The sequence below is a fragment of the Periplaneta americana genome, chromosome 12 (genome assembly GCF_040183065.1).
Source record: "Periplaneta americana isolate PAMFEO1 chromosome 12, P.americana_PAMFEO1_priV1, whole genome shotgun sequence".
Lineage (NCBI taxonomy): Eukaryota > Metazoa > Arthropoda > Insecta > Blattodea > Blattidae > Periplaneta > Periplaneta americana.
Window position 1 is genome coordinate 44,198,114 of NC_091128.1, and position 26,773 is coordinate 44,224,886.

Consider the following 26,773-nt stretch of genomic DNA (forward strand, 5'->3'; position numbering starts at 1 on the left):
TAATTGCAACAGAACTAATGTAGTATGAGGTTTATTAGATGTGAATAAAGTTGAAATAATTGCAACAGAACTAATGTAGTATGAAATTTATTTGGATGTGAAGAAGGTTGAAATAATTGCAACAGAACTAATGTAGTATTTGATTTATTTGGATGTGAAGAAAGTTCAAATAACTGAAACAGAGCTAATAAATTATGTGATTTATTTGGATGTGAGGGGAGTTGAAATAAATGCAACAGAACTAATGTAGTATGAGATTTATTTGGATGTTAAGAAGGTTAAAATAATTACAACAGAACTAATGTAGTATGAGATTTATTTGGATGTGAAGATATAGTAAATTAATCAGATATTTGATATGTCGTAATTCAAGCTGAGACTCGTGTGAAGTAGGCCAGCTCGTCCAGACCCACCGAATAGTTGGACAGAGTGATTGGTCCGGTTACGGTCTCTGACCGCAGCTCGTCCCTCCACTGTCCCTTGGGTAGATAGATGTCACGACTAACAGTATAGATGTCCAGTATGGGAGCGACCAGGATGTCCTCTCCGAGCAAGAATTCTGCGAAAAAGAAAGTGTGATAAATTATGTCAAATATCCTAATTCGTTCCTTGTCCAGTTGTCCAACCGTAGTATTAAGATACTTTTCGTCAGCCATCTTGTACAGTTATTGTAACCTATTCCTCTTGTATGAAATGTTTTTGAACAGTAATTTGGAAAATGATTCAGCAAAAATGTGTGGTAGTGTTAAAATAACTGAAGGGTTTGGAAGAGAATAAGTCCATCCATAGTGTATCAAAGTAGCTACTATAATACAGATACTGGAAGTGAGTTATGTGATATGAAGTTGCATTATTTTAACAATGAACTTGTGACAAATATTAACGATCTAATAGCTCAATTGTGAAGAAGTGGGACTAACCTGTATTCATTGCAAGTGCTTCCTCGTCTGTTGGATCCACCCACCAGATTGGAGGGTTGATAGGAGAACCGTCTACAGTTGCTTTCGCAGCCAGTTCAATGATCTTGTCAGCATATTGTGCATGCAAGTCAGTAAATTTTTTGCAAATGGCTATAGTCTGAAAATGAAGAAAAATTTTTTTATATAATTACAGCAGTCATTTTTATTTAATTGTGAAAAAGTTTTTGTACACAATACAGCATATTTCAAAATATTTTGGTTAATAAAATTTGTAATATCTGTAATGACAGAGGGGATGAAAATTAAATTGCAGTGATGTAAACGCCAAAAAATATAATATCTGGAGTTTGTACGAACAGATTAAATGCCATAGAAATCATTGATGAGATCGTAATTATGCAAATATCTGTCTGATATAGAATTTCTTCAAATTGATATCAACAATCTTTATCAATGGCTTTCAAATAATGACTTAAATTTCAATACAGAAAATTGTTTTTATATGATCTATACATGGACTACATCCTATTTAAGAGGTAATTAGTAGGCCCCGGAAAAAGTATTGCTATCAGCTTAGTATGCAACATAGCATACTTGCTTTGAGAAGGATGGGGTAAATAGCGATAGACAGAGTGACGCTGACAGTAGTGCAGTTTGGTTCATGAGAAATGAAGTAATACAAGAAAGTCTCATTATTTGTGCGTTCTTTTGATTAGTTTCCAGTGATTAGCTATGAAACTTACAAAGTGCAATTCTAATGTATTCTCATTAAGAGACCTAAATATTTTATTGCACTTAACATATTGGTAATATTATTTACGTATTGATGCGTTGCAATGAGTTATGACATGCATGTGCAAGACATGTAACGTGTATCATATTCGGATAACGTGTTTCAAGAAACTTAGCAGATATCTTCATATAGCTAGCAGCATCTGTAACATTTTATAGTAACACATTTTCGAATTGCACATATGATGGCCATAGCAACTCCATAGCACTATCAAAAAGTTCACATATGGTGTTATAATTAACCCTCTCTAACAATTCACTCATTAAGAGATAGGGTCTACAGGAACATTATGCACTAAGGGCAGCCACAACCACATTTGCAACGTGACGTCCAACGGAGTCCATGCTTTCATCTATAGAAACCCATATCTTCTCATTTTGTAATTTACACTTCACTTCACGCAGACATTTCTCAGATGCATGTTGCACATACTTCTTCCGCAGTATTGCTTCATTTGGAATTTGTCTTCCAGTGTACTTTTCTGAAAAGACACGAAGTTTCGCGTTTCCTAATTGGTTTAACGGAATATTTGAAGCAATAAATGCGTCACACATATCTTCGAAATGTTCGTTCAAGTAGTTGTGAAGAAGATTCCTGCTGTACCTTGCTTAAATTCTGTTGTCTTTTACATGCGAGTTTATGCTTATTGCTAATTATATGCTTCTTAACGTTGCATGGCATGTCGGCTGCCAATTTCACGTGACACAATTTACAAAACAGTTCATTACCAAGGATGGAAAAGACATTTTCTCCATATTGACGTACATATTTCTTTAGTGCTTCTATCTTGCGTACTTTTTGTCTCGGCATTCTGAAGACACGTGTCGATTGCTTTTGACTGCGTTGTACTAAGCTACGCCGGCACTATTTCTCCCTGCACAGTGATGCGTGCAAGAGTCCTCGGTTCATAAACATTAGCTATACTACATCGCGCGTATCCCTGTAAGCAATACTTTCTCCGGGGTCTGGTAATCAGGCCTATACAGTGAATGATGAACCATTACAACGAATATATTGTGTCAAAGATCTCGGTGTAACTATTAATTAGAATTTGACTTTTCATAATCACATACTTAATATAACGAATAATGTTTTAAAAAATCTGGGATTTATTATTAGAAACTCAAAAAATATAGACATATTTCGACTTTGAAACTATTTGTTAATTGCCATATTCGCGCTAAATTGAAATACGCGTCAGTAATTTGGTCTCCCACTTGTAAATCACATAGTAATCAAATTGAAAAAGTTCAAAAACGAATCTCAACATATCTTTATTAAAAAAAAAATGTATCACTAATCGGCCTTCCATAACAAAATTCCGTACAACAGTCTAATTGCTGAATTTGATTGAACGCCTCTTGCCAGTCGTAGATTACTTGCTGAGCACCTTCCATCGTATAAAATATTCAAAGGTCTATTGGACAATATAATATACTGGATAATAATATATTTCATCCTCAGCCATGAAATAAATTGCAACATTTTAGTCTTCAGGAACTGAACTGACAATCTTAAAGATTATTGATTGCATTTGGTAAGTCCTACACCTAATAGTCGTACTCACCTCGTCATCGAAATCCCAGGGCACGTAGGAATACTGCAGTGAAGGCATGAAGACATTGACCTGCAGCCAACGGATGAAGAGTTCCTTCGTGACGATGTCACCATATCCATTACCTCCGATCATGTCCGGTAGCACAAGAGGGTAGCCGACCATGTTCATCACCAGTAACGTTGAGACAAGAGTTTTGAGGCCATTATTCCAGTTCCACCTGGTGTCCTTGTCCAGCATACGTACGAATATGGGCAAGTTCTGGCTGCGCTGTCCCACACGCACCTCGATCATTGGGCCGAACTGCGACACTGTATTTACATAGCTGGTGGTGTAGATGCTTGGGTTCTGTATATCAGTGGCATTCAGTACCGGCAGCTGCGGCAGCCAGCTCGTCTCGCCAGCGTCGAATTTGAAGGAGTCAATCCCATTCTCCTCCTGGAGCTGCTTCAGTCGGTTCACGTACCACTCAGCTGCCTCTGGGTTAGTGAAGTCGATGACACTACCAGCCCCGTTCCACCAGGAACTGTTGACGCTTCCATCCAGGTTCTTGACAAAGTATCCCTTCTCCAACGCCTCGGAGTGCCAGGGTTCGCAGTCCAGATTGATGAATGGATGTACCCACAGAGTCACCCTGAAGCCCATCGCCTTGAGAGTGTCTGTTAGGTTCTTCATGTTGGGGAACTTGCTCTCTCTGAAGGTCAGTGCCCCGTAACACACTTCCCAGTCGTCATCGATCTCCAGCTGACTGTTGTTAAAGCCATTGCTGACAATCTCTTCTGCAAAAGCTAGGACCACACTTTCATTTACGTCCTTCTTGTAGCGTGCCCAAGTAGACCAGATAGGATGTTTGATCATGCGTTCATCAGGGTATCCAGTCGGTTTTCCCAGCACTGTCTGAATAGCGTGTTCGTGGGCTTCCCGTGCATCAGCATACGTACAGATTGAATAGTTGAGGAATGGGATGGTGGTGGGTGGATAAGGTGCAGCGTTCTTGGCTTTGAAGCACAGGGATTTGTTGCCGTTGTTCAGGTCGATGAAGAGGGGCACGCCATCATCCACATGGAAGTATACTCCATCTGAGTTGAGCCAGTAAGGCTCAGCGATGCCTTGATTGTCTTGTTGCTTGGTTACATATGAGTAATCCGCAAACATGTCTTTCTCCACTGGCCAGTACTGGTAGAACTGTTCTGGACCTCCGAACCAGTGGGCGTCTCCTAAGTCGAAGCAGTGTTCAAGAACATCTGAAGCCGTCTCGGCTGTCTGCGAAAAATGCGTGCAAGATCCATCTCGTTCAATTGAAAGGTGTGTGTGTGAATTGTGATCCAAGCATCCGGTTACAACAGTCGTTCCATCTAGTTAGAGAAAGAGAATTGATGTCTTAACATTTTGATAGAGGAAGTTATGATAGCATCTTATTTTCAATGGATTTATTTATAGCTATACGTATTATGCAATTTATCAATTTCAATCTGCACGTCTTTATGCTCCTATGAAGCAGGGTTTCTAATACATCCCGGATTTATCGTGATATGCGTCCCAAAAGTAATTTTCGGAACGTATAAATGTCCCAGTTGTCAGCTAACAATAAGAAAGAAAAGAAGGAATAATGTTTCCTTTCTTCTCACACGATATGTTCTCTACAATCAATAGATACAACTACTCAGATGAGTTAAAAATAAAAAAAGTTGAATATATACGACAATGCATTGAAGTGTAGTATTGAGCTAGTTTCAAAATAGAACAACTGTTTCATTGGTATGTCAGGGAGAAATGAATCAATGCTCAGGCTTTTTCGTCTGTGTTACCATTGGCCGTTACTACTTTCGGGGTCATTGCCTCTGTGCGATACGTTTTGTTTCTATTTATGAACTCATTACTGACCGAAAGAAATAAACTGGATCTTTACACCGTTATAGTATGTGCGATATTTATGATATACATTTTTTTCGATTTATCATGCATATTTTGTAGGGGTGTGAGTGTAATTGCGAGTGTACTACGTTATTAATTAACCAATGTTGAAAATATAAAATACAACATATGAGGACTGTCACTGGACAGAAACCTCAACAAACATGTTTGATCGCCACATAAAAACGGAGCAGGAACAACTGAATAATATGAATTTGTATTTATTTTTAGCAATGTAGCCTATGCCGAGTCTTTTTTGATTAAATGCTGTGATTGTTTTTAAGTTTTCCATTATTTTATGTTTACTATCTAATGCAAGGAAGGTAATTGATACACTTTGCCCCTTTTTAATTTCGAACATTTTGAAGGAAGTGAAGTGTTCTGGATTTTCACTTATTAAATATGGCAATCCTACGATAAAGTCCTACTGAAGTGCCCTTCCATCCCTCTCACCAAAGCGAATTACTGCTCCCCTGACTGATGCTATCTAAACGCCAGTTATAATACTACTTGAAGCCATACCTTTTAGGGTGAATACGAAAGAAATTATGGAAATGAATATTGAATAGGCCAGCGGTTATCAAACTTTTTGAAGGCCCGACCCCCTTTTGGGCGAGGGTTTTGTTTGCGACACTACCGTACTAGTACTTAACCTCATTGGAGAAACAAAATCCCGTAAAATAAAAAAAAAAAAACAATAATTTTACTCAAAATAAGCGGATACCACTCAAAGAATGGCCGAAATAGAGGTATGCGGTGCAACAACGATACTAAGGAAAAAGAAAATGACAAGCTCAGGTAAATACTTCTTCGCAATAACATGAATCAAAGAAGAATGAGCGAAATTACTGAAGGTAATTGAATGAAAGTTCTTGAAAATAGGAGTAGGCCTATAAGAAGTGCATGTGCTTCTTATTGCAGATGGATGAACCCATTGCGCCAAATTCACCGTCTTCGTAAGATGCAACGAGTTAGATACTATAGAGAGGCTGAAGACCTCTGATAAGCGCTCCCTGCGGAGGCCAACAATACTATGGATCGTTCCCTAAAAAAACATGGCGGTCTATAGTACCGCCAGCCTCCGCAAGAAGTGCTTGTCAAAGGTACACTGCAACGAGTTGGTCAACGAGTTAGATACTACTAGCTGCCGTACAATGTGCAGATGGACATGTCAATATATTTCATTACAATAACATTCTTGATCCGAATAAATATTATGAAAACGAATAGTCCTTTAACACCACCTTAAACTTATTACAAGTTTGAAATTATGTCAAGTAGTAATTTGGTTATAATGTGGCAAACTGAAACAACGGGAGACTTTGAATAATAAGGTGTCCCGTAGTTTCCAATGAATACTTTATTTCATATTCTTGTATGATACAGTTTCAATAATAATATTTCGCAACATGTCTAATATTATTATTATTATTATTATTATTATTATTATTATTATTATTATTATTATTATTATTATGTATTTGTATTAATTGTAGACTTGGGTCAGTGGAAGAGCAGGCCTTAACTCTGCCAGGTAAAATAAAATAAATTATTATATTTTTCAGATACATTAATATTTAATTTAAACATTTCGCTATAGGTTTTGTAAAAAGCTGATTTATAAATGAAAAAGTAATAATTAAGACTTTAAAATTTCCAAAAATGTCTCATTCCCTCGGATTTAAATGAAATGTGCCGTAAATCATAATATTCGTTGCTGGATAATTAAACCCTCTCAATACAGGTACCATTGCCGCAGAGAATTATAAGATAAGACGGACTGAGCATAAGCGTAATATCTGTATTAATAAGTTTGTACCATCAAGAGTTTAGTATTTATTGTGTTTATAGGGCCTACTCCAATTTTCTTTTTTATTAATGCGTAGGGCTCTTTTTGTTAACAAAGAGGAAAGTTAGCACTTTCATCACACACAATTTGTCATTATTGTTCAAAATAATGTAGTTTTTTATTCTGCAAAAGCCTCTGCCTAGTTGCGAGACACGTGTGAGATCAATGTTTGTTTCAAATTATATTAGACTACACGATGTCTCCATCACGCGACAATATTTGTTTCAAATTATATTAGACCACATGATGTCTCCATCACGCGAAAAGAAGTGTACCTAGCTGTGGCTCCTGTTGTTTCTGATAACAATGTTAATCGTAAGTATCTTATCGTTTCAATAAATGTGGTGAGTTATGATCATGAGTAACTTTCTATTAGTGTCATTCTTTAATTATTATGTTGCATGCTAAGAGGCTATTTGTAGTTTTAATAATTGCAGTTTTCAAAAGTTCTCTGTATTAATTCCAATTTCAAATGAATTTTTCTCAATAACTTAATTACTGGATATTTTTTTTAATTTTCGCCACTACCTTTCCTATAACTTACTCCTATTAGTTACATACGTCGTCTCTCTTGAAATCACCTGGTTAGCACTGAATTACATAATTTCATATTAGGTTAGATTAGCTGTAAAGTAATTAAATTTGTGACGAAGTCAAAAAATTATTTATTTTTCTTCTGCCGATTAAATTCATCCGTCATTAGGTGCTTTGCTTTGGTTGCATCGAGTATAGCTTGTCATTTAATATCTGGGCTATATTTAGTGAAACTAATAAAACATAGGCCTACAGCTGTTATAAAACGTAAAGTTTTGTTATATTTTACTTTTTACTTATTAACGTAGTCTTAATATATAACTCAATTCGCAATAATACTAACTTCATCACAGCCATTTCCTACAACATCCGAGCCACGCCCCTTTGTTTTGACTAACCGAAACATGGCGGACCAATGTTCAATTGTCTTCAACTTTCTGAGGTCTTTGGCCTCTCTATAGTATCTAACTCGTTGGTAAGATGTGATACAGAGAATGGCGTTACACAATATATTTTATTTTGTAAACCATTAGAAGCCAAAACTACCGTAAAATAGCTATTCGATATTTTCATCCGAAATATTATAAAGCATGAGATTGATTGGACGAAATTCATTAAGTGTCAGATTACAAGATATAATACCAAATCCCAAATGGCTACTCTGTTTTTTTACATCCAGAAGCTCTTGCATCAAAATCATTTTACTCATTACTAGACAGTGGATGCGGGATGACTTATCGTGGAATGAGGTGCACATTTACTATATGTTACATTTTTTTTTCATTCAGACCATTGGCTCAACAGGTTTTAAGCGTAAACAGACGACATCAACATGCTTCTGTATCTCCGTACAGTCAGAAGGAAAAGAAAAATAACGTACTGTAGCACATACCTTGCAAATTCAGTCCTCGTCATCATTGATACAATTACCAGCGTTGCAGTAAACGACGATATATTCTCGTAAGTTGTCGAAGCTGAATAGTCTTCGTCTATCGCTTAAACAGTTTTTGTTTTTCTGAAGAAAATCTCTAAAATGGGGATCACTCAATTTCTTTAGAGGAATATTTTTACTGAGCATCATGTTGCACGTGTCGTTAGACCCGCACAACTAAATGATGATGATGATGATGATGATGATGATGATGATGATGATGATGATGATGTTGTAGATGGTTCCTCAGATTTCATTTCAACGCATTTCCTGTGCGATGTACTGTTGCAATGTTTCTCTATAGCCTGAGTTGTTCTGGTTTTTATTTCAATTTTACATACATTACACACGATATTGTCTTCGTTAATACATAAAATGTCACTCTGATACTTCTTAATTGCATGTCGTATCTTTGAGCGAATTTAATGTTTTGCCATTATGAATGGATCAGCACAACATATTCAACGCGTACTAAATACTTGAGCAGGATAACACAACTGCACACATTGCGTTGCAGTGTTACATTGAACGGACCGGGGTTCCTTCGTTCTGTACGCTGCTATACTCGCCAGGTACACAATAGACGGACGGCGCGGCACGTGCCATATACTCTGATACGAAACAACTTAGCTTTTCCTTAAGTCATCCCGCATACACTGTCTGCTCATTACCATCTCAAATGCACTGCAATTTGAGATTTATCATTGAAATGGTAAATTCCATCAAACCCGTATTTTCAACACAAGTTGTGAAGATGTGGGTTCATTATATGTATTTTGTAGGGTAGAGGGTTGAAAAGAGTTTTCCAGTTAAGAGCAGTACTTTCATTGTACTGGTATCTACAAAATGAGAAGTTAGAATATGCAAACCTATTTTCCATTTATAACTATAAAATAAGTGTCAATAAAGATTTTTAAAATTGTTTTGGGCTCCCACGAGCCCAAAGGGGGTCGCGACCCACATATTGGGTAAAGCTGGAATAGGCTATTGAAATGGACAGTAGCGGTGGAATGATGGAGGGAAGCGGGAGAACCCCTACGGAAAACCTTCAGAATCTTGGCTTTGCCCACCATATATAGTCCGGATCAGCTTACTTCATACCTTAAGGGTGAAACCTAACCATTTTCCCCCCATTACTACATAAGCTAGTGGATTATGATGATTTTCTAGTTTGCAGGTTGAATTTTCTTTAGCCAACTTCGTCTCGAATTTCGGTACTGATAAATACAACTGGTAGTGATTTTATAACTGTTACGTTGCCAGCAGTGACACAAGTTGTCGGTAATTTAAATTCTGAAAATTCAAATTGGTCTAGATTTCTCATCCCCTTACTGGAAGCTAGTGAAATTTGAACATACTAATAATTAATTAATATCAATATTAATATTAATACATAATAGTTATTGTATGTGTTGCTTTATGTTGTGGTTACAATTTCAAGATTAGAGTCGGGTAGGCTAAGTGTAAATAAATATAACATATTTCGTGTGATACATGCTCTTGGCTAATCGATAGATATACCATTTCACATTTTAATTAATTTGTTTCGTGTTTAGATTTGTATTACAATAATGGAGTAAATATTCTAAAGCATACATTTCAAAGTGGCATTCGTTTTTGGAATTCATACTAATCATTTCACGTGATCAAACAAAATACATTTTTAGGTTAGGTTTCGAGAATCGTAAACTGTTTAATCAAAGCAATGAATTTCACGTTGTCATACGAAATACATTTTAATATTAGATCACACACTAATCTACTAACTACTAACATAATGTGCGAGAAGAAAAATATACTCTTTCACAAATTATTGATCGTTGTAGAAAACACCTCCCCAACATAAACATGAGAGATGGTAAATAAGCGAGGCATCGTTTTGTTAATACTATTTTATTATTATTATTATTATTATTATTATTATTATTATTATTATTATTATTATTATTATTATAGTACATGGCATTGTGTGATTTTATCCTCTTTTGTTGATATCTAGTATTAGTTGGGAACACTGAAGAGATGGCCAAATTAGTTTTATTAGAATTACTCTTACTTGATCCTCAGTATACACGATTCCGCCACCGCCAGGATTCGAGCCCGGGTCGGCAGTCATCGTAAGTCAAGTGCTCTGCTAACAGATTTGTCAATGCTGCAACAGTATAACTTACGAATGATTACAAAAAATGCCGGTTGAGCAAATAAAACGAGAATTTATTTTGTTTTTATAATAAATTAATTTATATAATTGGTAATACCGGGTGATTCTGTGACTTTGTACAAACTTTTAGGCAGTAGCGGCTGATGGTCAAAATAATGAGTGTGCTACAATCTCTATATCGGCCTACTGTATACACTTATATGTATTTATCTTAATTTGAGACTCGCCTAGTGACGAAATATGAAGTCCATACGACGATCCTTCCTACTGCAGAACTTGTCAATTACCCTGGAGTTAAATCCCCCCATCTTGGACATCATACTCTTTTCTATTGACAGTATTGCAAGAGCAGTGAGGCGATCCTGGGACATAGTGTTCCTTAAAAACCTTTTTATGAGTTTAAAGAAAGAAAAAAACATCTTTCTGACTCAGCAGTGGTCATTGGCGTTGTAACCAAAATATTTAACAACTTCGTTACTTCACAGAATGTATCCTGTGAATTGTTGGAGGCTATGTTATGTATTGTAACAATTGAACAGCTCCATCTATATTTTGGAAGTCAGGTCTTCCATATAGAACTCTACTCTTTTGTTCAGTACAGTATAGCCGTTGACAGCAACTTCAAGTTCGCGCTCAGGAAAATTATGCGAAAAATTGTCAAAAAATTTGCTGTTTAGCAATTTTGTTGCGTCTAGGTAGGTTAAAGACTGAAACGATAAGTAGTTTCCTGAATTATACTGTCACATAATTCCTTGGCTTCAATTTTTTAGACTGACTGATTCAGGAGGAACCTAAAAAACCAGATAGATGGCAGCAGTGGTCGGACACTTGCATTACCAAACACATTGTACATAGTTCCGAGTTCTTCCACAAACAAGCATTCTTTCGTTACGATTTAATTTTGTAATCTCCAAGCTATGTTGTGCTGAAGCTGACTACAGCACTTCCCCGCGTAAAAATAGCCAACCAGAGCAGTGATTTCAGCTTCGCACATGCGCATTAGTTGTCTACATTCATGTAGAGCTTTGAGTAGCACAACGTACCCCCTGAGGCACCAAAGAGCTAAGAGCGAAGACTAAACACTCTATAACGCTTCATGAACATAACCACGGGAAATTGTCAAATGACAGATAAAATACTATGTTGGTATTGCAAATACATTATTTAAGCAAAAATTACCATTGTGCTGTAGCACTGTAGCACATAAGGGCGGGCCGCCCCTGCTTTTAGGGATGATAGAGGAGATCTTTATGAGCAAAGTTTCATTTAGTACATTTACAGAACGTTATGTGTTTGCTTAACTAATCTAAATAACATTAGAGGCCATGGAAAAATAAATTATTCTGTTTCCTCCAATGCCATGATACAGCCTTGGCAATATTTGTATACATTAAAAGTTCATACGAATAGGTACAGAACTTTGTTTACTGTGTACATTGAAATTGCCATCTGGCATCCAACTCATGACCAGTGCACCGAAATGCCACCTCATTTATATGTAGCTATTCATCATGTATAACGTTAGGCTTATTTGTATTAAGCAGTACAATAATTTTGGTTTTTTTACTTTTTTGTAATCACATTAATATCAGTAGAACTTGCTGATATGCATTTCGTTTATGGAAGGGCAAATGGAAATGGAAGAAAAAAATCTACAAGACCTTCATCAATCAAAATATAATTTACGATGCAAGCTACCCATACCATGTTTATAAGAATTCACCAAAGTTTACAGGAACAGGGACTTTGTAACCAGACTTGAGAAAGACGGCCTTAAGTCCGATGCTATCTACTTACACTGACTACATATCGCCACCTTCTGTACCGAGATAAACTACAGACGAATGTATTCAAAACCGATGCATCTCTAAAATCAACTTTTTTTTATGCCTCTTCGTGTAAGTATTGTCCCAAATGGAACGTTCCGAAATATGGGTTTATTCATGAAAACTCTTCACAATGATTACGTCTACCAACTCTAAAAGTCTGTAACAGTCATATAATCACTCGGTATATTAAAGAACTCAGTTATTGGAAAATTGGTACTGAGACATTGCCTTACATTGATATCGCTCTATGAGCTACACTACGATTAAAATACAGTTTATGCTCGACCATGCCGAAATGTAGTAATTATACACCTGGTAGCAGACCTTTAATGCATGTCATTAAAGTACGCCTACTCATTAAAGGTCAGGTCTTTCAGCAATGACGACTCAGGTTACAACTGTTCAGCCAATGACAGGTCAGCTTTCTACCGTTATAAAACCGCAAGTATCGATTATTCTCGGATATGCAATCGAAAGAGAATTATCGAAAAGTCACGGAGGCTGGAAATCCAATACTATCGCAGAAGGTTATGTTCTGTTACTATAATAATTAGCGTTAATTGTAAATAATATTCAAATAAATTCAATTTGTCATCTCGTTTTTCAATGTCTAATTTAATGTCAATGTTATCTCTGTAGGTTCTTATGGCCTAGCAAGGTCAATGTGGACATCTGTTCCTCGGAAAAAAATCAATACTTTCGCGTCTGCGCACATCTCACAACATACGGGACATTGCTCCAGGTCACATACAATAAAATTAATAATATCAAGTTAGAAATATGGTCGAGCATAAAAAGTCGTATGAAACTCGCCTATAATGGTAATTAAGAAGCTCGTATGAAAATTATGAAACTCGCTTGCGCTCGTTTCATAAATACCCATACTCACTTCTTAATTACCTTCATTATAGGCTCGTTGCATAATGTACTAATATATGACTGCACAGAAAGTATGTTCACAAGGAATTAACTACGGTTGCTATGGCAACAAGAAGTCACGGTCCATTCTGGTTGTCGTAATAGCGTTGTTGCAGTTCATTTTACGAGCAACGCCTCTCTCGTTCACATTTGTATTTCGTCTGTTGTGTGACTTATGAGTACCAGATCCCAACCAGCGTGAAGGAGTTTGTTCTATTTTATTATACAATTATTGGTGACACTGCTGTATATTCATTCATTGTTAAATTTGTTTCATTGCTATTGTTTTTATTTATTTTTTTCTGTATTTATTTTGTGATTTTGTTATCGCGGTATGACATGACGTATGTTTAGTTCCTAAACACACCGACAGATCGCGCTTTCGTAGGAAATACCGAAACTGTGAAATGTACTGCAACATTGTTCTCAAGATGTTTCAGCTGGCGATCACAAAGTTATTTTAATTCAAGTATAGACAATCGTTATATTAATGTTAAGGCTGTTAAGAGAGAAGTCTTGCTAATTGCTCAGTTGGCCTTTTGTATAGTCAATAAAGCTAAAAATGAAGTGCAACGTGTGGTTCCTTAAATTACAGTAGGCCTATATTCTTTGAAATAAGATGCTGTCTGTTAACTATCTATTGAAACTTTAAAAAATACTGGGATGAAGTCTCAGCAAGATCATATTTAAGTTACTGTGAAATTAGTTGAACCTCCCCAATCTATTGAACTTCAGCCGTTAATTTCCATTTTCTTATTAATTGAATCATATTTAACTTGTTAAGAGCTATCATAAGGAACGCATTGCTTTCAAATCCAAAATGTAAGCCTACTGTAGTTAAAATACTTTAAAATTTCATAGTTTCAATTTGACAACTCAATTCACATACTTAGAAGATAGTCGTTCATGACTGTTCAAACTACAAATTAGTTTTGCGAAGACATAATGCTTCTCATAAACTCTTCATTGAAAATCAGTAACTTACCTTTCTTTATTGTGATATACCGATTGCCTAAGAGACCTGGAAAGATGTCTATAGAGACAGATGGATTTCTTCGTGGAAGAGCATTTGTTACCGTCGCCAAGACGAGTAAACACAGAGCTGCAGACAACAAAATAATTCATTTCTGTTTGCAAATATAAATTATTAATTAGTATAATAATTAGGTAAAACAGTTACATTACCGGTTGGTCTGTATGTTTGTGAAACTTGGAGTCTGACTTTGAGAGAGGAACAGAGGTTAAGGATGTTCGAGAATAAGGTGCTTAGGAAAATATTTGGGGCTAAGAGGGATGAAGTTACAGGAGAATGGAAAAAAGTTACTACAACGCAGAACTGCACGCATTGTATTCTTCACATAACATAATTAGGAACATTAAATCCAGACATTTGAGATGGGCAGCAAATCAATTGCCATGTTCACGAAGTAGGCCTATGTGTTAAACTTCAAATTTTCAAACGTGGAAACAATATATATATGTATATATATATATATATATATATATATATATATATATATATATATATATAACATCTTACGGTTTTTATATATATTTTATGGAAGAAAACCGCTTGACTGTTATGAGTTTATTCTACACACGTAACTTTGAAGTAACCAACGACCAATATTTCATACTTACCTATCTGTAATACTAGCCTCAGCTCCATTCTGTGTTCAGGAAATTTCAACTCAAATACCAGTTCAGATATACTGGTTGGAAATTTTTCGGCATTATTTATATACTGAAATCTGTTCACACTTATCTCACTCAACCTGAGTGTTGTGGAAGGATCTGTACTCTATCTCAAGTGGTACATATAAACAGCCTGTGATAACCTGATGCAGAAGAGATGATTTTATGGAAAGTACAACTGAAAGAATCTGATTGTCATTATGTAAAATAAGTCGCTTATCTCTAAAGCTGATTGTAAGATGAGGTGTGATGTGATGGTGGCAGTGTTTATAGTGGTAATTGAATATTTCATGATCAGTTGTTGATTGTCGGTGATCATGCATTAGATAAATGTACACACATACAGGCAACTTGTAAACGTACGTTCAAAAACTGATCCACCAGGTGAACTCTCAGCTTGAGAAACCACAAGCCTTGCAGCATCATTGCGAAGATGGTTCACATCGTCGGACTCGCACCTCGTTCGTCACATGCGTCGGTTCAGAAAATCCAAGGCTTTAGGAATACAACAAATAAAATGAAAATGACGCGGATTATACATTACGAGATACATCAGTTAGTGAATCAAGATCATACCCAGGTGTTGGACACCTACGAAATTGGCTATACGTAAGTCACATTTATGTCGTAATTTTATTATAGAATAGACCTGGATTGACATAAATCAGATTAGAAATATTTATCGCTAGAAGATTAACTCCATATTAGATGAAATTATTGGGGACCATCAATGTGGTTTTAGGCGTAATAGATCAACTATTGATCAGATATTTTGTATTTGACAGATGTTGAAAAAATGGGAGTATAAGGGTACAGTACATCAGTTATTCATGTATTTCAAAAAGGCATATGACTCGGTTAAGAGAGAAGTTTTATATAACATTCTTATTGAATTTGGTATTTCTAAGAAACTAGTTCGATTAATTAAAATGTGTCTCAGTCAAACGTACAGCAGTGCTACATGCGTAGCTCAGTCGGCTAAGAAGCTTGCCTGCCGATCTGAAGTTGCTCTCGAATGCGGGTTCGAGTCCCACTTGGGCTTATTACCTGGTTTGATTTTTCCCGAGGTTTTCCCCAACCGTATGGCAAATGTCAGGTAATCTATGGTGAATCTTCAGCCTCATCTCGCCAAATACCATCTCAGTATCACCAATCCCATCGACGTTAAATAACCTCGTAGTTGATACAGCGTCATTAAATAACTAAGTAAAATTAAAGTCTATATAAGGCAAACTCGGCTAATTTCGCAGTACGTCTAATTTCGCAGTATGACATATATTATTTAGTTTTATATTTGTCCGTGTTCGTTTGAACTTACAAAAAATACGGATAAATGCCAGAACCTGTCGGGGATGTTTCGTGCAGGAAGATGCTATTGCAACGCATTCTGGCGAAAGTTACACAACTATCTGCTTCAGTATGTGTGTGTTTGCTGAGATAGCGTGAGTGAATTTGCAGTGGTGTGTTTCTGGACGTTTTATCGTCGAAATATTCAGAACTGTAAGTATCACACTGTGATTAATGAATTTTCCACATTCTTATGATTAATTTGAACCCTTGCTTGTTGTTTTATCTGATATAGCTTGTTCGTAATACGATTTTGTCGATACTCAATTTCTTAACTAGTTTCCGCTAGTTGCCGACAGAGCATTTCGAGTGGCACGCAGATTCTAACTTCCTTTAAGAACCGCTATGGGCTAAGTATGCGCCAGCCAGAAAATCTGTCCTACCATAGAGCAGCAGCCTCAACTAGCTCAAATTTGAACGATTTTTATGATGAGCTAGGAAGTGTATGAGAAAGCAAAACTGAGTACCAAGCCTAATCTCATTTGAAATTTAGATGAAACAGGGTTTTCATTGGTCACCAAACCTAACAAAATTGTGTCCCTGAAAGGAGCAAAGTCTGTCCACCTTCAAACAATGGCAGAGGAAGGGCAAACAAGGCCATCGGAAGCGGATTCGGATTAGGTCTAAGTAGTTTTCATAATGTGTTTTTCTATCTTTAGCATAATGTTTAATGCAGATATGTGTTAGATGAATTTATTAATTTACAATGAATATGCATGTCTTTTCCTGTTATTAATGTTAATAATTGAAGTCCAAATCTTCTACATTTATTGCCTAGTTTGTTAATGTGTGTTCAGTTCATGTGTGTAAACATGCACTGATGTTTAGATTACATTAAATCATGTTTTCAGCTGAAAGGAGTATTCTTGAAAGTTGCACAGGTAAGGCCCAAGTATCGTCCCCCGTTTAGTTTTGTCTCACCATTCATAGACCATTAAAGTTGAAGACTTGAATCTAATCTAGTTAAGAACTTTCAACATTTAACTGCAAGACACAGAATTGGAAATTCATAAATTTGGAAGCAAATAGAATATAAAACATGAAGAATGAAATTGTGCAGTTTTTGACATTTCAATAAAGCGGTCTAAATTTCGTCCCATATACTTTTTAACATATTGAATGACAATTATTTCAATAGTACAAAGAAATGATAATATAGAACATCAAGAATGTATATTAATAACTAATATTTATAGAAAGTACGTGAGAGAGCATTTAGAAAATTATTTAAATTACATTTTGTAAAAAAAAACAATTCTTCCTGTGATATTTTCTTAAGTTTCTTAGCACTTTCAAAACAAAATTACATAGTTTAACACTTTAACCTAAGATGCGTCCAATAGAACTAAAACCATTCAATTTGATGTTTCACCCATTCAGATACGAGTAAGAAATAAATTTTTTGAGTTCACAAGATGGACACATTTCGTCAGCATTGCGTGCATTTGATCAATTCCTGTCCTTGTTTTTGGTATACATTTTTTTTTCCACAAAACGTGCATACTACAAGGCGTGTTCTTAAAGTAAGTTCCGTTTTCAATTATAGTCGTCGCATCACTGCAATCGTTATTTTGCGCACGTGTTTTCTTCTTAGTCCTCAGACAAGCTGTGCATCCAGTTTCAGAGCTTCAGTCCGTGTGTGTGGTTATTTGTGATCAGTTGAAATGTTTAAAGTGATCGAGCACCCCGCCGACTGTGAGATGCGGTCTGCTATCCGTTTCTTGAATCCGAGAATCAACAAACAAGCTGACATTCGTCGTCAACTTTGTGAGGTGATAATACCATTAGTGATGGAATGGCCAGGAGATGGTTTAGAAGTTCAACGAGGGCCGCGTCTCTGTGGATGACGAGCAGCGTATCGGTTGGCCACCTTTGATCAATGACGTTGGTGCGTGCCGTCGATGAAAAAATTCATGAGGACACAATTTCTTCGATTTCCTTGAATTTTCCACAAATGTCGCGGAGTGTTCTCTACGAAATTGTGACAGATCGATTACGATATCGAAAATGTACTCACGATGGGTACCCAAGACGCTCACCGAGGAACACAAAACCAAACGAGCTTCCAGTGCACTGAGCTTTCTCACACGTTACAGTGAGCGAGGCGATGAGTTTCTTGACCATATCGTGACAGGTGATGAGACTTGGGTGTCTCACATGACACCTGAATCGAAGCAGCAGTCCATGGAATGGAGGCACACTGCATCGCCAAGGAAAAAGAAATTCAAACAAACCATGTCAACACGCAAGATCATGTGCACTGTTTTTTGGGACAGAAAAGGAGTCCTACTCATCGAATTCTTGCCTCGGGGTGAAACCATTAATAGAGAAACCTATTGTTAGACCTTGAAGAAGCTCCGTCGCGCAATTCAGAACAAAAGACGTGGGATGCTGACTGACGGAGTTGTGTTGCTTCATGACAACGGTCGGTCACACACAGCTCGTGACACCTAAAATTTCATCTCGAAATTTGACTGGGAACAAATTGACCATTACCCCCTACAGCCCGGATATGGCTTCGAGTGACTTTAATCTCTTCCTGCACCTCAAGAAGTTCCTCGATGGTCAACGTTTTGATGGCGACGATGAAGTGAAAACAGCAGTGCGGGAGTGGTTCGCATCGCAGTTCTACAATGAGGGGATAGAAAGACGTGTGCCACGACTCGATAAATGCCTCAATAATGGTGCAGACTATGTTGAGAAGTAATTGAAGTGTGGGGAATACAATGCAACAAAAATGGTTTCTAAATATCTTCCCGTTTACTTACTAAACCCTTTTTGAACTTACTTTAAGAACTCGTACATCTTCATCATCTGTCTTCATCATCACTTCTCTGTCGCTAGAAGAGTCGCAGGAGTCCACAGCTGTGGAGTAACGGGCAGCACGTCTGGCTGCGAAACCGGGTGGCCCGGATTCGAATTCCGGTCGGGGCAAGTTACCTGGTTGAGGTTTTTTCCGGGGTTTTCCCTCAACCCAATACGAGAAAATACTGGGTAACTTTCGGTGCTGGACCCCGGACTCATTTCACCGGCATTATCACCTTCATATCATTCAGACGCTAAATAACCTAGATGTTGATACAGCGTCGTAAAATAACCCAATATAATAATAATAATACTAATAATAATAATAATAATAATAATAATAATAATAATGAGTCGCAGGAAATTTTATTGTTGCAGAAGTCGACATTAAGATTTCTTCTCGTCTGCTTTCGCTTTTGGTTTTGAGACTCATTAGCTTTTCTTTTCTGCTGCTGTCTGAACATTGTTGTTACGGGGTGTACTCATTAGTAGAAGTGCTGTACCACACGTATTGGAAGACGATGGCTCTATCACTGGAACTTTCCGAATATCTTTTGGACTCATCACAGAATCTTAAGTTTCAGATTCAGTTTCCTGATATTCTGTCACTTGGGTGGGTTAATGTAGATTAGATGCAATTTGTAGCCCACATTTTTCTCCCTAACAGCTTTTACGGGTTCTATAATTTCGTCCTTGCTCCAAAGTTCCGACCAGAAATATAAATGACAACAGCCTTGTTGAAATTACGTGATATGGGAATAGCATTCCGAAATCCATCCCGGGGACGAAATTTAGACACACTCTGGGGTACGAAATATAGGCATGTGAACCACAAACATATGGCGGCATGTTATTCTAAGCACGCTGCAATGTCCAGCCCGTTTAATATATATTCTTACACTACACACTTTACCCTATATATAGAAGCAAAAACTGTTTTGAAAATACGTACCTTAGGCTGAGAAACACTGCTGAGATATTTAAAACTTAAATAACAACTTAACAGACAATACCACTCGCTCCAACTGAAAGCACGCTTGCTACTGCATAAAGAGGGATAGTCTGTATTGACCATCACCAGGGTGCGACACATCATGGGCGAAATACTATGGGGGACGAATTTAGGCAAGGGACGAATATTCGGCACTACACCTTATGACTGCGAAATTGCCCGAGCAGTACTGCGAAGTTACACGAGTTGCTGAAACACACTCATATGATCTCATGTTTTAGATTGAGTTATTTTTCCTATTGAGATACACTTAAAAAATAAAAATTTTATACCAACCAATACAATTAGGGCCTATGTCTAGTGAATAACTGCTGCATGAAGGAAGTTTTTTTCAAGCATTTTTGGGTATAACTATAGACAGAAAACCTTAATACTGCGAAATTAGCCGAGTTTGCCTTAAGCCAGTTTCTGTCTGACGCTTTTCCAATTCACTGCGGGCTAAAACAAGAAGATGCATTATCACGTTTATTTTTTAACTTTGCGCTAGAATATACTATCTACCATTAGAAAATTTCAGGAAAACAGAGATAGTTTGGAATTCAACGGGTTACATCAGCTGCTTGTTTATGCGGATTACGTGAATAGGCCTATATTAGGAGAAAATCCACAAACCATTAGGGAAAACACGGATATTTTATTTGAAGCAAATAATGAGATAGGTTTGAAAGTAAAAAGTAAAATATATATATGATTGGAAGTAAATCTCCCCCCCAAAAAGCAAACAAATTTATGATTATTCTCGTGACCAGAAAATAGTACAAAATGGAAATATACAAATTGGAAATTTTTCCTTTGAGGAGGTGGAAAAATTCAAATATCTTGAAGCAACAGTAATAAGTATAAATGACATTCGAGAGGAAATTAAACGCAGAATTAATGTGGGAAATGCCTGTTATTAGCCTATTCGATTGAGAAGCATTTGTCATTCAGCCTGCTTTAAAAAAAATGAACGGAAAGTTAGAATTTATAAACAGTTATTTTACCAGTTGTTCTTTATGGTTGTGAAACTTGGACTCTCACTTTGAGAGAGAAACAGAGATTAAGGGTCTTCGAGAATAAGGTGTGTAGGAAAATATTTGGGGCTAAGAGGGATGAAGTTACAGAGAAAGGAGAAAGTTACACAATGCAGAACTGCACGCACATCACATAATTATAAATATTAAATCCAGACGTTTGAGATGGACAAGGCGTGTAGCACGTATGGGCGAATCCAGAAATGCATAAGTATAGAATGTTAGTTGGAAGACCTGAGGGGAAAGAGACTTTTGGGAAGGTCGAAGCGTAGACTGGTGAATAATATTAAAATGGATTTGAGGGAGGTGGGATATGATGATAGATACTCGATTAATCTTGCTCAGAATAAGGACCGATGGGAGGCTTATGTGAGGGCGGCAATAAACATCCGGGTTCTCTAAAAGCCATTTGTAAGTGTTACAATTAAGTTAAAGTAAATATTAAAATAATATTTACTTGAATATTAAAATAATATTTACTTGAACGTAATAAAATTGTAACAGAATTTTCAGTTTCGCAACATGAAACATGGCCTTAAAAAGGAAAATACTTTCAACAATAAGAGGAATACTTCAGTACTTGTTCAGATTTTGTATTCATTTTCGTTGTTATCAATTTTTAGTCACACAGGTGTTCTGATAGTTTACATAAACCTAACAAAATGATTTACTTGTATGTCGCTTTTGGTTTATTTTATTTTATTATGAAGGAGGAAAGAATGTTCGAATATCTTTATCTTACGCAATCTAAATGAGAAAGTTTAATGTCAAATTATTTTATAAGATAATAATTTTTACATAGAAGCTACAAATTTTAAGTACTGTATCTGAAATATGCTTAACTTAAGTCACATGGTCAAGGGTACATTCTCGAGATATGGCCTTGGCACTTAAGATATCTTTTAAATGTGCTTAACTCAAGATACATGGCCAAGGAAACATTCTCAAGATATGGCCTTGGCACTTAAATATCTCGTATGATTTTTAAATGTTACATAATGGAGCCGAGTGGTAGACAGTCACGTCGCCTCTAATCTGAGGTGATATAATGTAGATAGGAGGACCTACTGTTTTTACTACATTTCCTCTATTCTCTTGAGACATAGAGATGTCGTAAATGAATGTCATAACATGAAAAAATTTCAGAAACCGCATTTGGAGTGCTTCTTATATTCTCCCTGTGCTTAAGTTACGAATTTTGACACATTCTGTGCCTTGAATAAAACAATTATTGTATATTAGTACAAACTAATCACCGTCTTTGATTTCTACATGACATAAACTTACACAAAAGCTCCTAAAAAGTATATACCTTTCATAGAGTTCATAAGGATATTAGATATATAGGCTACATCGTACGGCAAGTATTTTGATATTTAAGAAACATACATATAAAACATCGTTCTATTCACTGTTACGTTTACTCAAAGAGTTTTTCCGTTCATGTCATGTATTTTACGGTCTCATGTTTTATGAATGTTCGTACTATGAAACGGCTGTCAGTTTAGACTATATGCAAGTCTTTCGATCACAGACTATTTCCTTATCAACTGCTCTGAAGAAGACCACAACACAGCGGTCGAAACGTCAGCCACTAACACCAAGACAACGCGGTAGAAGCCCTGAAGCTTATCCACACACCATGTTCACCAGCAGCGGAAGCCTACGCGAACACTTAACAAAATGTTTTACTTTTTGCATTTTCCTTTATGTGTTTGACAATGATATTTAATTTCTTCATTTCAGTTTCTCTTCTAAAGTAGATAGCAATATATATTTTACATTATCTACAGAACGAAACACACGATACCCCCATTCTAGTTGGATGATCGTCTACCTCTGCTTCGGCATGTCGACGTGAGGCCAGCAGCCGGCTGATCGGTCTTGGCTCTTCATGGGCTGTAGCGCCACCGGATTTATTTTACTTTACTTTACTTTACTTTATACAACTAAATGTTATTATGATTTTGCTTTATGTATTTCCTTATATGTTTTATTTTCTGTGTTTTGAAATAAGCAGGGAATAGTCTGAAACAGTAATTTACTTTCCTAAAACGACTTATCTCATTGACGACGGATTGTTTTAAAATATCAAATTGCTATTAGTTGCATACGCTCATCTCCAACAGTATTATTATACGTTTGAGCATGACTGGTGTTGTGTCCCAAATTAATGTATACGCTCTTTTAAATTCTATTTCACAGCAAAAAAATGAGATAGAAATACGATTTTTGCTGTTTATGATTCAGAAGGCAGTGGAAAGCATGGAAACATGTTCATCTGTTTATAAACAAACATGATGGTGAAATTATCGTTCGATGAACGTAAGTGGATACTGAAATGTTATTGGAAAGTGGAGAATGTTGTTGAGGTTCAACGACGTTGGGGGGTTGAATTTGGAACACAACCACCAACAAGGTTAACTACCACAAGAATCCGAGACAACTTTGAAGTCGACGGGACGGCGCAAGATGTGTTGAAAGGGCGGTGCGGAAGAAAGAGAAGTTTCAGCTATAACGAGAGTGTTGATGCAGTCATACAGGCTTTTGCACAATCCCAGAGAAGTCAATAAGGCAATGTTCTCGTGAGATTGGTATCAGCGAATCCAATGTTCATCGAATTTTGCGAGCTCAAAAATGGAAGCCTTACATTCCGAGACTTGTCCAAACACTAAATGAGGACGACCCTGATAGGGAACTGAAATTTTGAGTGGTTCTTGAACATGTGTGATGAAAGGGAAGATTTTGAAGACTAAATTGTTTGGTCAGATGAAGCCACATTTAAACTTAAGGGCACAATTAATCCCCACAATTGTGTGTACTGGGCTAACAAAAACTCAAATCTTTCAAGAAAAGGCCGTCAATCTTCCAGGAGTAACAGTATGGTGTGGTCTGTCTTCCAGGGCCATACTCCTTCGAAGGGACTGTCACGGGTGAGAAATACCTGCAAATGTTGGAAACCACGATTCCACGTCTTAATGACCTCCTTGAGAATGAAATTGTGTTTTACTTTCAACAAGACGGGGCTCCAGCTCACTTTCATGTCAAAGTGAGGAATTTTCTCGATCGCACACTCAATCAGAGATGAATAGGGCAAAGAGGAAGTGCTGCGGAGTTCTCGCCTCGATCTCCGAACTTAATCCCACCAGACTTCTACCTATGGGGAGCTCTAAAAGACAGAGTTTACGCCACAAAACCACAAACATTGGAGGAACTGAGAGCTCAGATTGAATATGCCTATAATTACATTCCACTAGCAACAATCCAGTTGGTATGTCGCTCTGTTGTACGTGGTTTTTGGGAGTGTACTGTGGCGGAGGGGGGCCATTTTGAACATGTACGGGCTTAATCAATACAAAACCTCAAAAATCGTATTTCTGTCTCACCTCGTTGCTGAGAAATATTGTTTCAAAATGTGTGTGTGTGTATATATATATATATATATACTAGTGGCTTGTGCAGCAAATGCTGCTAAGTTCATTAGAAGTTCAAATTAAATTTTTTAAATTTATTTCCAATGAAGAATACCAGACATTTTGGAAGCTATTTGCTTCCATAATAATGAAACATAGGCCTACCCCTCTGAAGGGTTTTTGTTCGTGCTAAATACTTTTTATTTAACCTATACATCTTCAGTTCTTGAGTTCCAATGCGAAAACGCAAGTAACAATGTCACAACGATCAGTCGGTTTTACATGTGGGAGTGAAGCAATAGCTATTTAAGGTTATTGTGAATTGTAGGTTAGAGTTATGAAAATATCATCTCCTCTCCTCTCCTCACCTCTCTCCCCTCTCCCCTCTCCCCTCTGCCCGAGTGCCCTCTGGTCCTCGTGCCCTCTGGCCCTCATTCTCTTGTGCCCTCGTGCTCCTGTGCTCTCTGGTTCTTGTGCCCTCTAGCCCTCGTGCCCTCGTGCCCTCTGGCCCTCTGGTCCTCGTGCACTCTGGTCCTCGTGCTCTCGTGCACTCGTGCTCCCGTGCCCTCGTGTCCTCGTGCCCTTTGGCCCTCGTGCCCTCTGGCCCTCGTGCTCTCATGCCCTCGTGCCTTCGTGCCCTCGTGCCCTCTGACCCTCGTGCCCTCTGGCCCTCGTTCCGTCTGGCCCTCGTGTCATTGTGCTCTCGTGCCCTCGTGCCACCGTGCCCACTGGCCCTCATGTTCTCATGCCCTCGTGTCCTCAGACCCTCTGCCCTCGTCCCCTCTGGCCCTCGTGCCCTCGTGCTCTCTGGCCCTCCTGCTCTCGTGCTCTCTGGCCCTCCTGCCCTCTGGCCCTCTGCCCTCTTCTCTTCTCTTCTCTTCTCTTCTCTTCTCTTCTCTTCTCTTCTCTTTCTCTTCTCTTCTCTTCTCTTCTCTTCTCTTCTCTTCTCTTCTCTTCTCTTCTCTTCTCTTCTCTTCTCTTCTCTTCTCTTTTTCCTTTCCTTTTCTTTTCTTCCTGTTTTCTTGTTTTTTGCTCTCTTTCTCCATTCGCTTCCTTTCTACGTGATTCTCAATCTCTCCTACTGTAGCTTAGATCCTTTTCATTGTCACAAGTTTCATATTCAATCCCTATATTGCGTTCAGCGTCATCATCAGCATCATCATCTGAACTTTCATCTATGATCTGCAGAGTAGTGTCGATCACCACGTAAGTTTTCATCCAGTGTTACTTTGTTAGATAAAACACACTCAAGGGAATAAATAAACTGCACTAACAAAAATTGTTCTATTAATACTATTGATACGTAAATCTGACGTACACTACCAAATAATTATATCTCATAATAAGTTGGCCAAGCGCGTAAGTTGCAACCTGCCGTCACGACTACTATAGTCAGTAACTGAAAGACGGAGGCATAGCTAGAAGAAAGAGGTGCTCTCTTGGCAGGAAATGTAGTGAGGATCAATTGTTTATCCATTATACGTCAAAATTACGTACGACAGAAGTTTTACACAATGGCATTACTTCCTTGTGAGCAGGAAGAAAACCACTGTTTGATCACAGTATAGAGATATGTTCCCTATACTGTGGTTTCATTTCCATATATCCTACAACTTTAATACAAGTGTTGTTAAGTTCATAACAATAATTATCATTATATTACTTCTCTTCAAATAATTATCTACAGTCAGATGGAAAGGAGATTATGAGATTATACGTTCTCGTGCATAAAATCGAAACTTCACGTTGATGTCGATGTTATAATCATTCCTAATTTATAGTCTCAACAAATGTTGACGCAACTTCCGTCGATCGACCACGCTGTTACGTAAGTTATATATATATATATATATATATATATATATATATATATATAGCCGTTACTCAGTATATTATAGAAATGAAGATCTAATATAAAATCTTCTTTCTATGCGTCTACTTACTTAAGGCCCCAAAAGATTTCACTTTCATATCATCAGTATACCATTATGTGTTGCATTAATTATAATAATATTCCATTTTTAATGGTAATAATGTTACCAAACTTTCTTGAGTTTTGTAGTTCTTAATGTCGATTACACAGC

At 37.2% G+C, this 26,773-nt stretch overlaps 1 protein-coding gene across 1 annotated transcript; it reads right to left on the bottom strand.

Annotated features, from left to right (window-relative positions):
- Positions 1–242: 242 nt before the first annotated feature.
- Positions 243–15,182, bottom strand: LOC138710358 (myogenesis-regulating glycosidase-like). Its single transcript, XM_069841194.1, has 5 exons — positions 15,046–15,182; positions 14,390–14,506; positions 3,281–4,623; positions 921–1,077; positions 243–559 (listed from the first exon to the last, which is right to left on the bottom strand). The coding sequence occupies exons 1-5, from the start codon at positions 15,071–15,073 to the stop codon at positions 369–371; spliced, it is 1,836 nt and encodes a 611-aa protein (XP_069697295.1). The 5' UTR covers positions 15,074–15,182; the 3' UTR covers positions 243–368.
- Between the last annotated feature and the right edge of the window lie 11,591 nt (positions 15,183–26,773).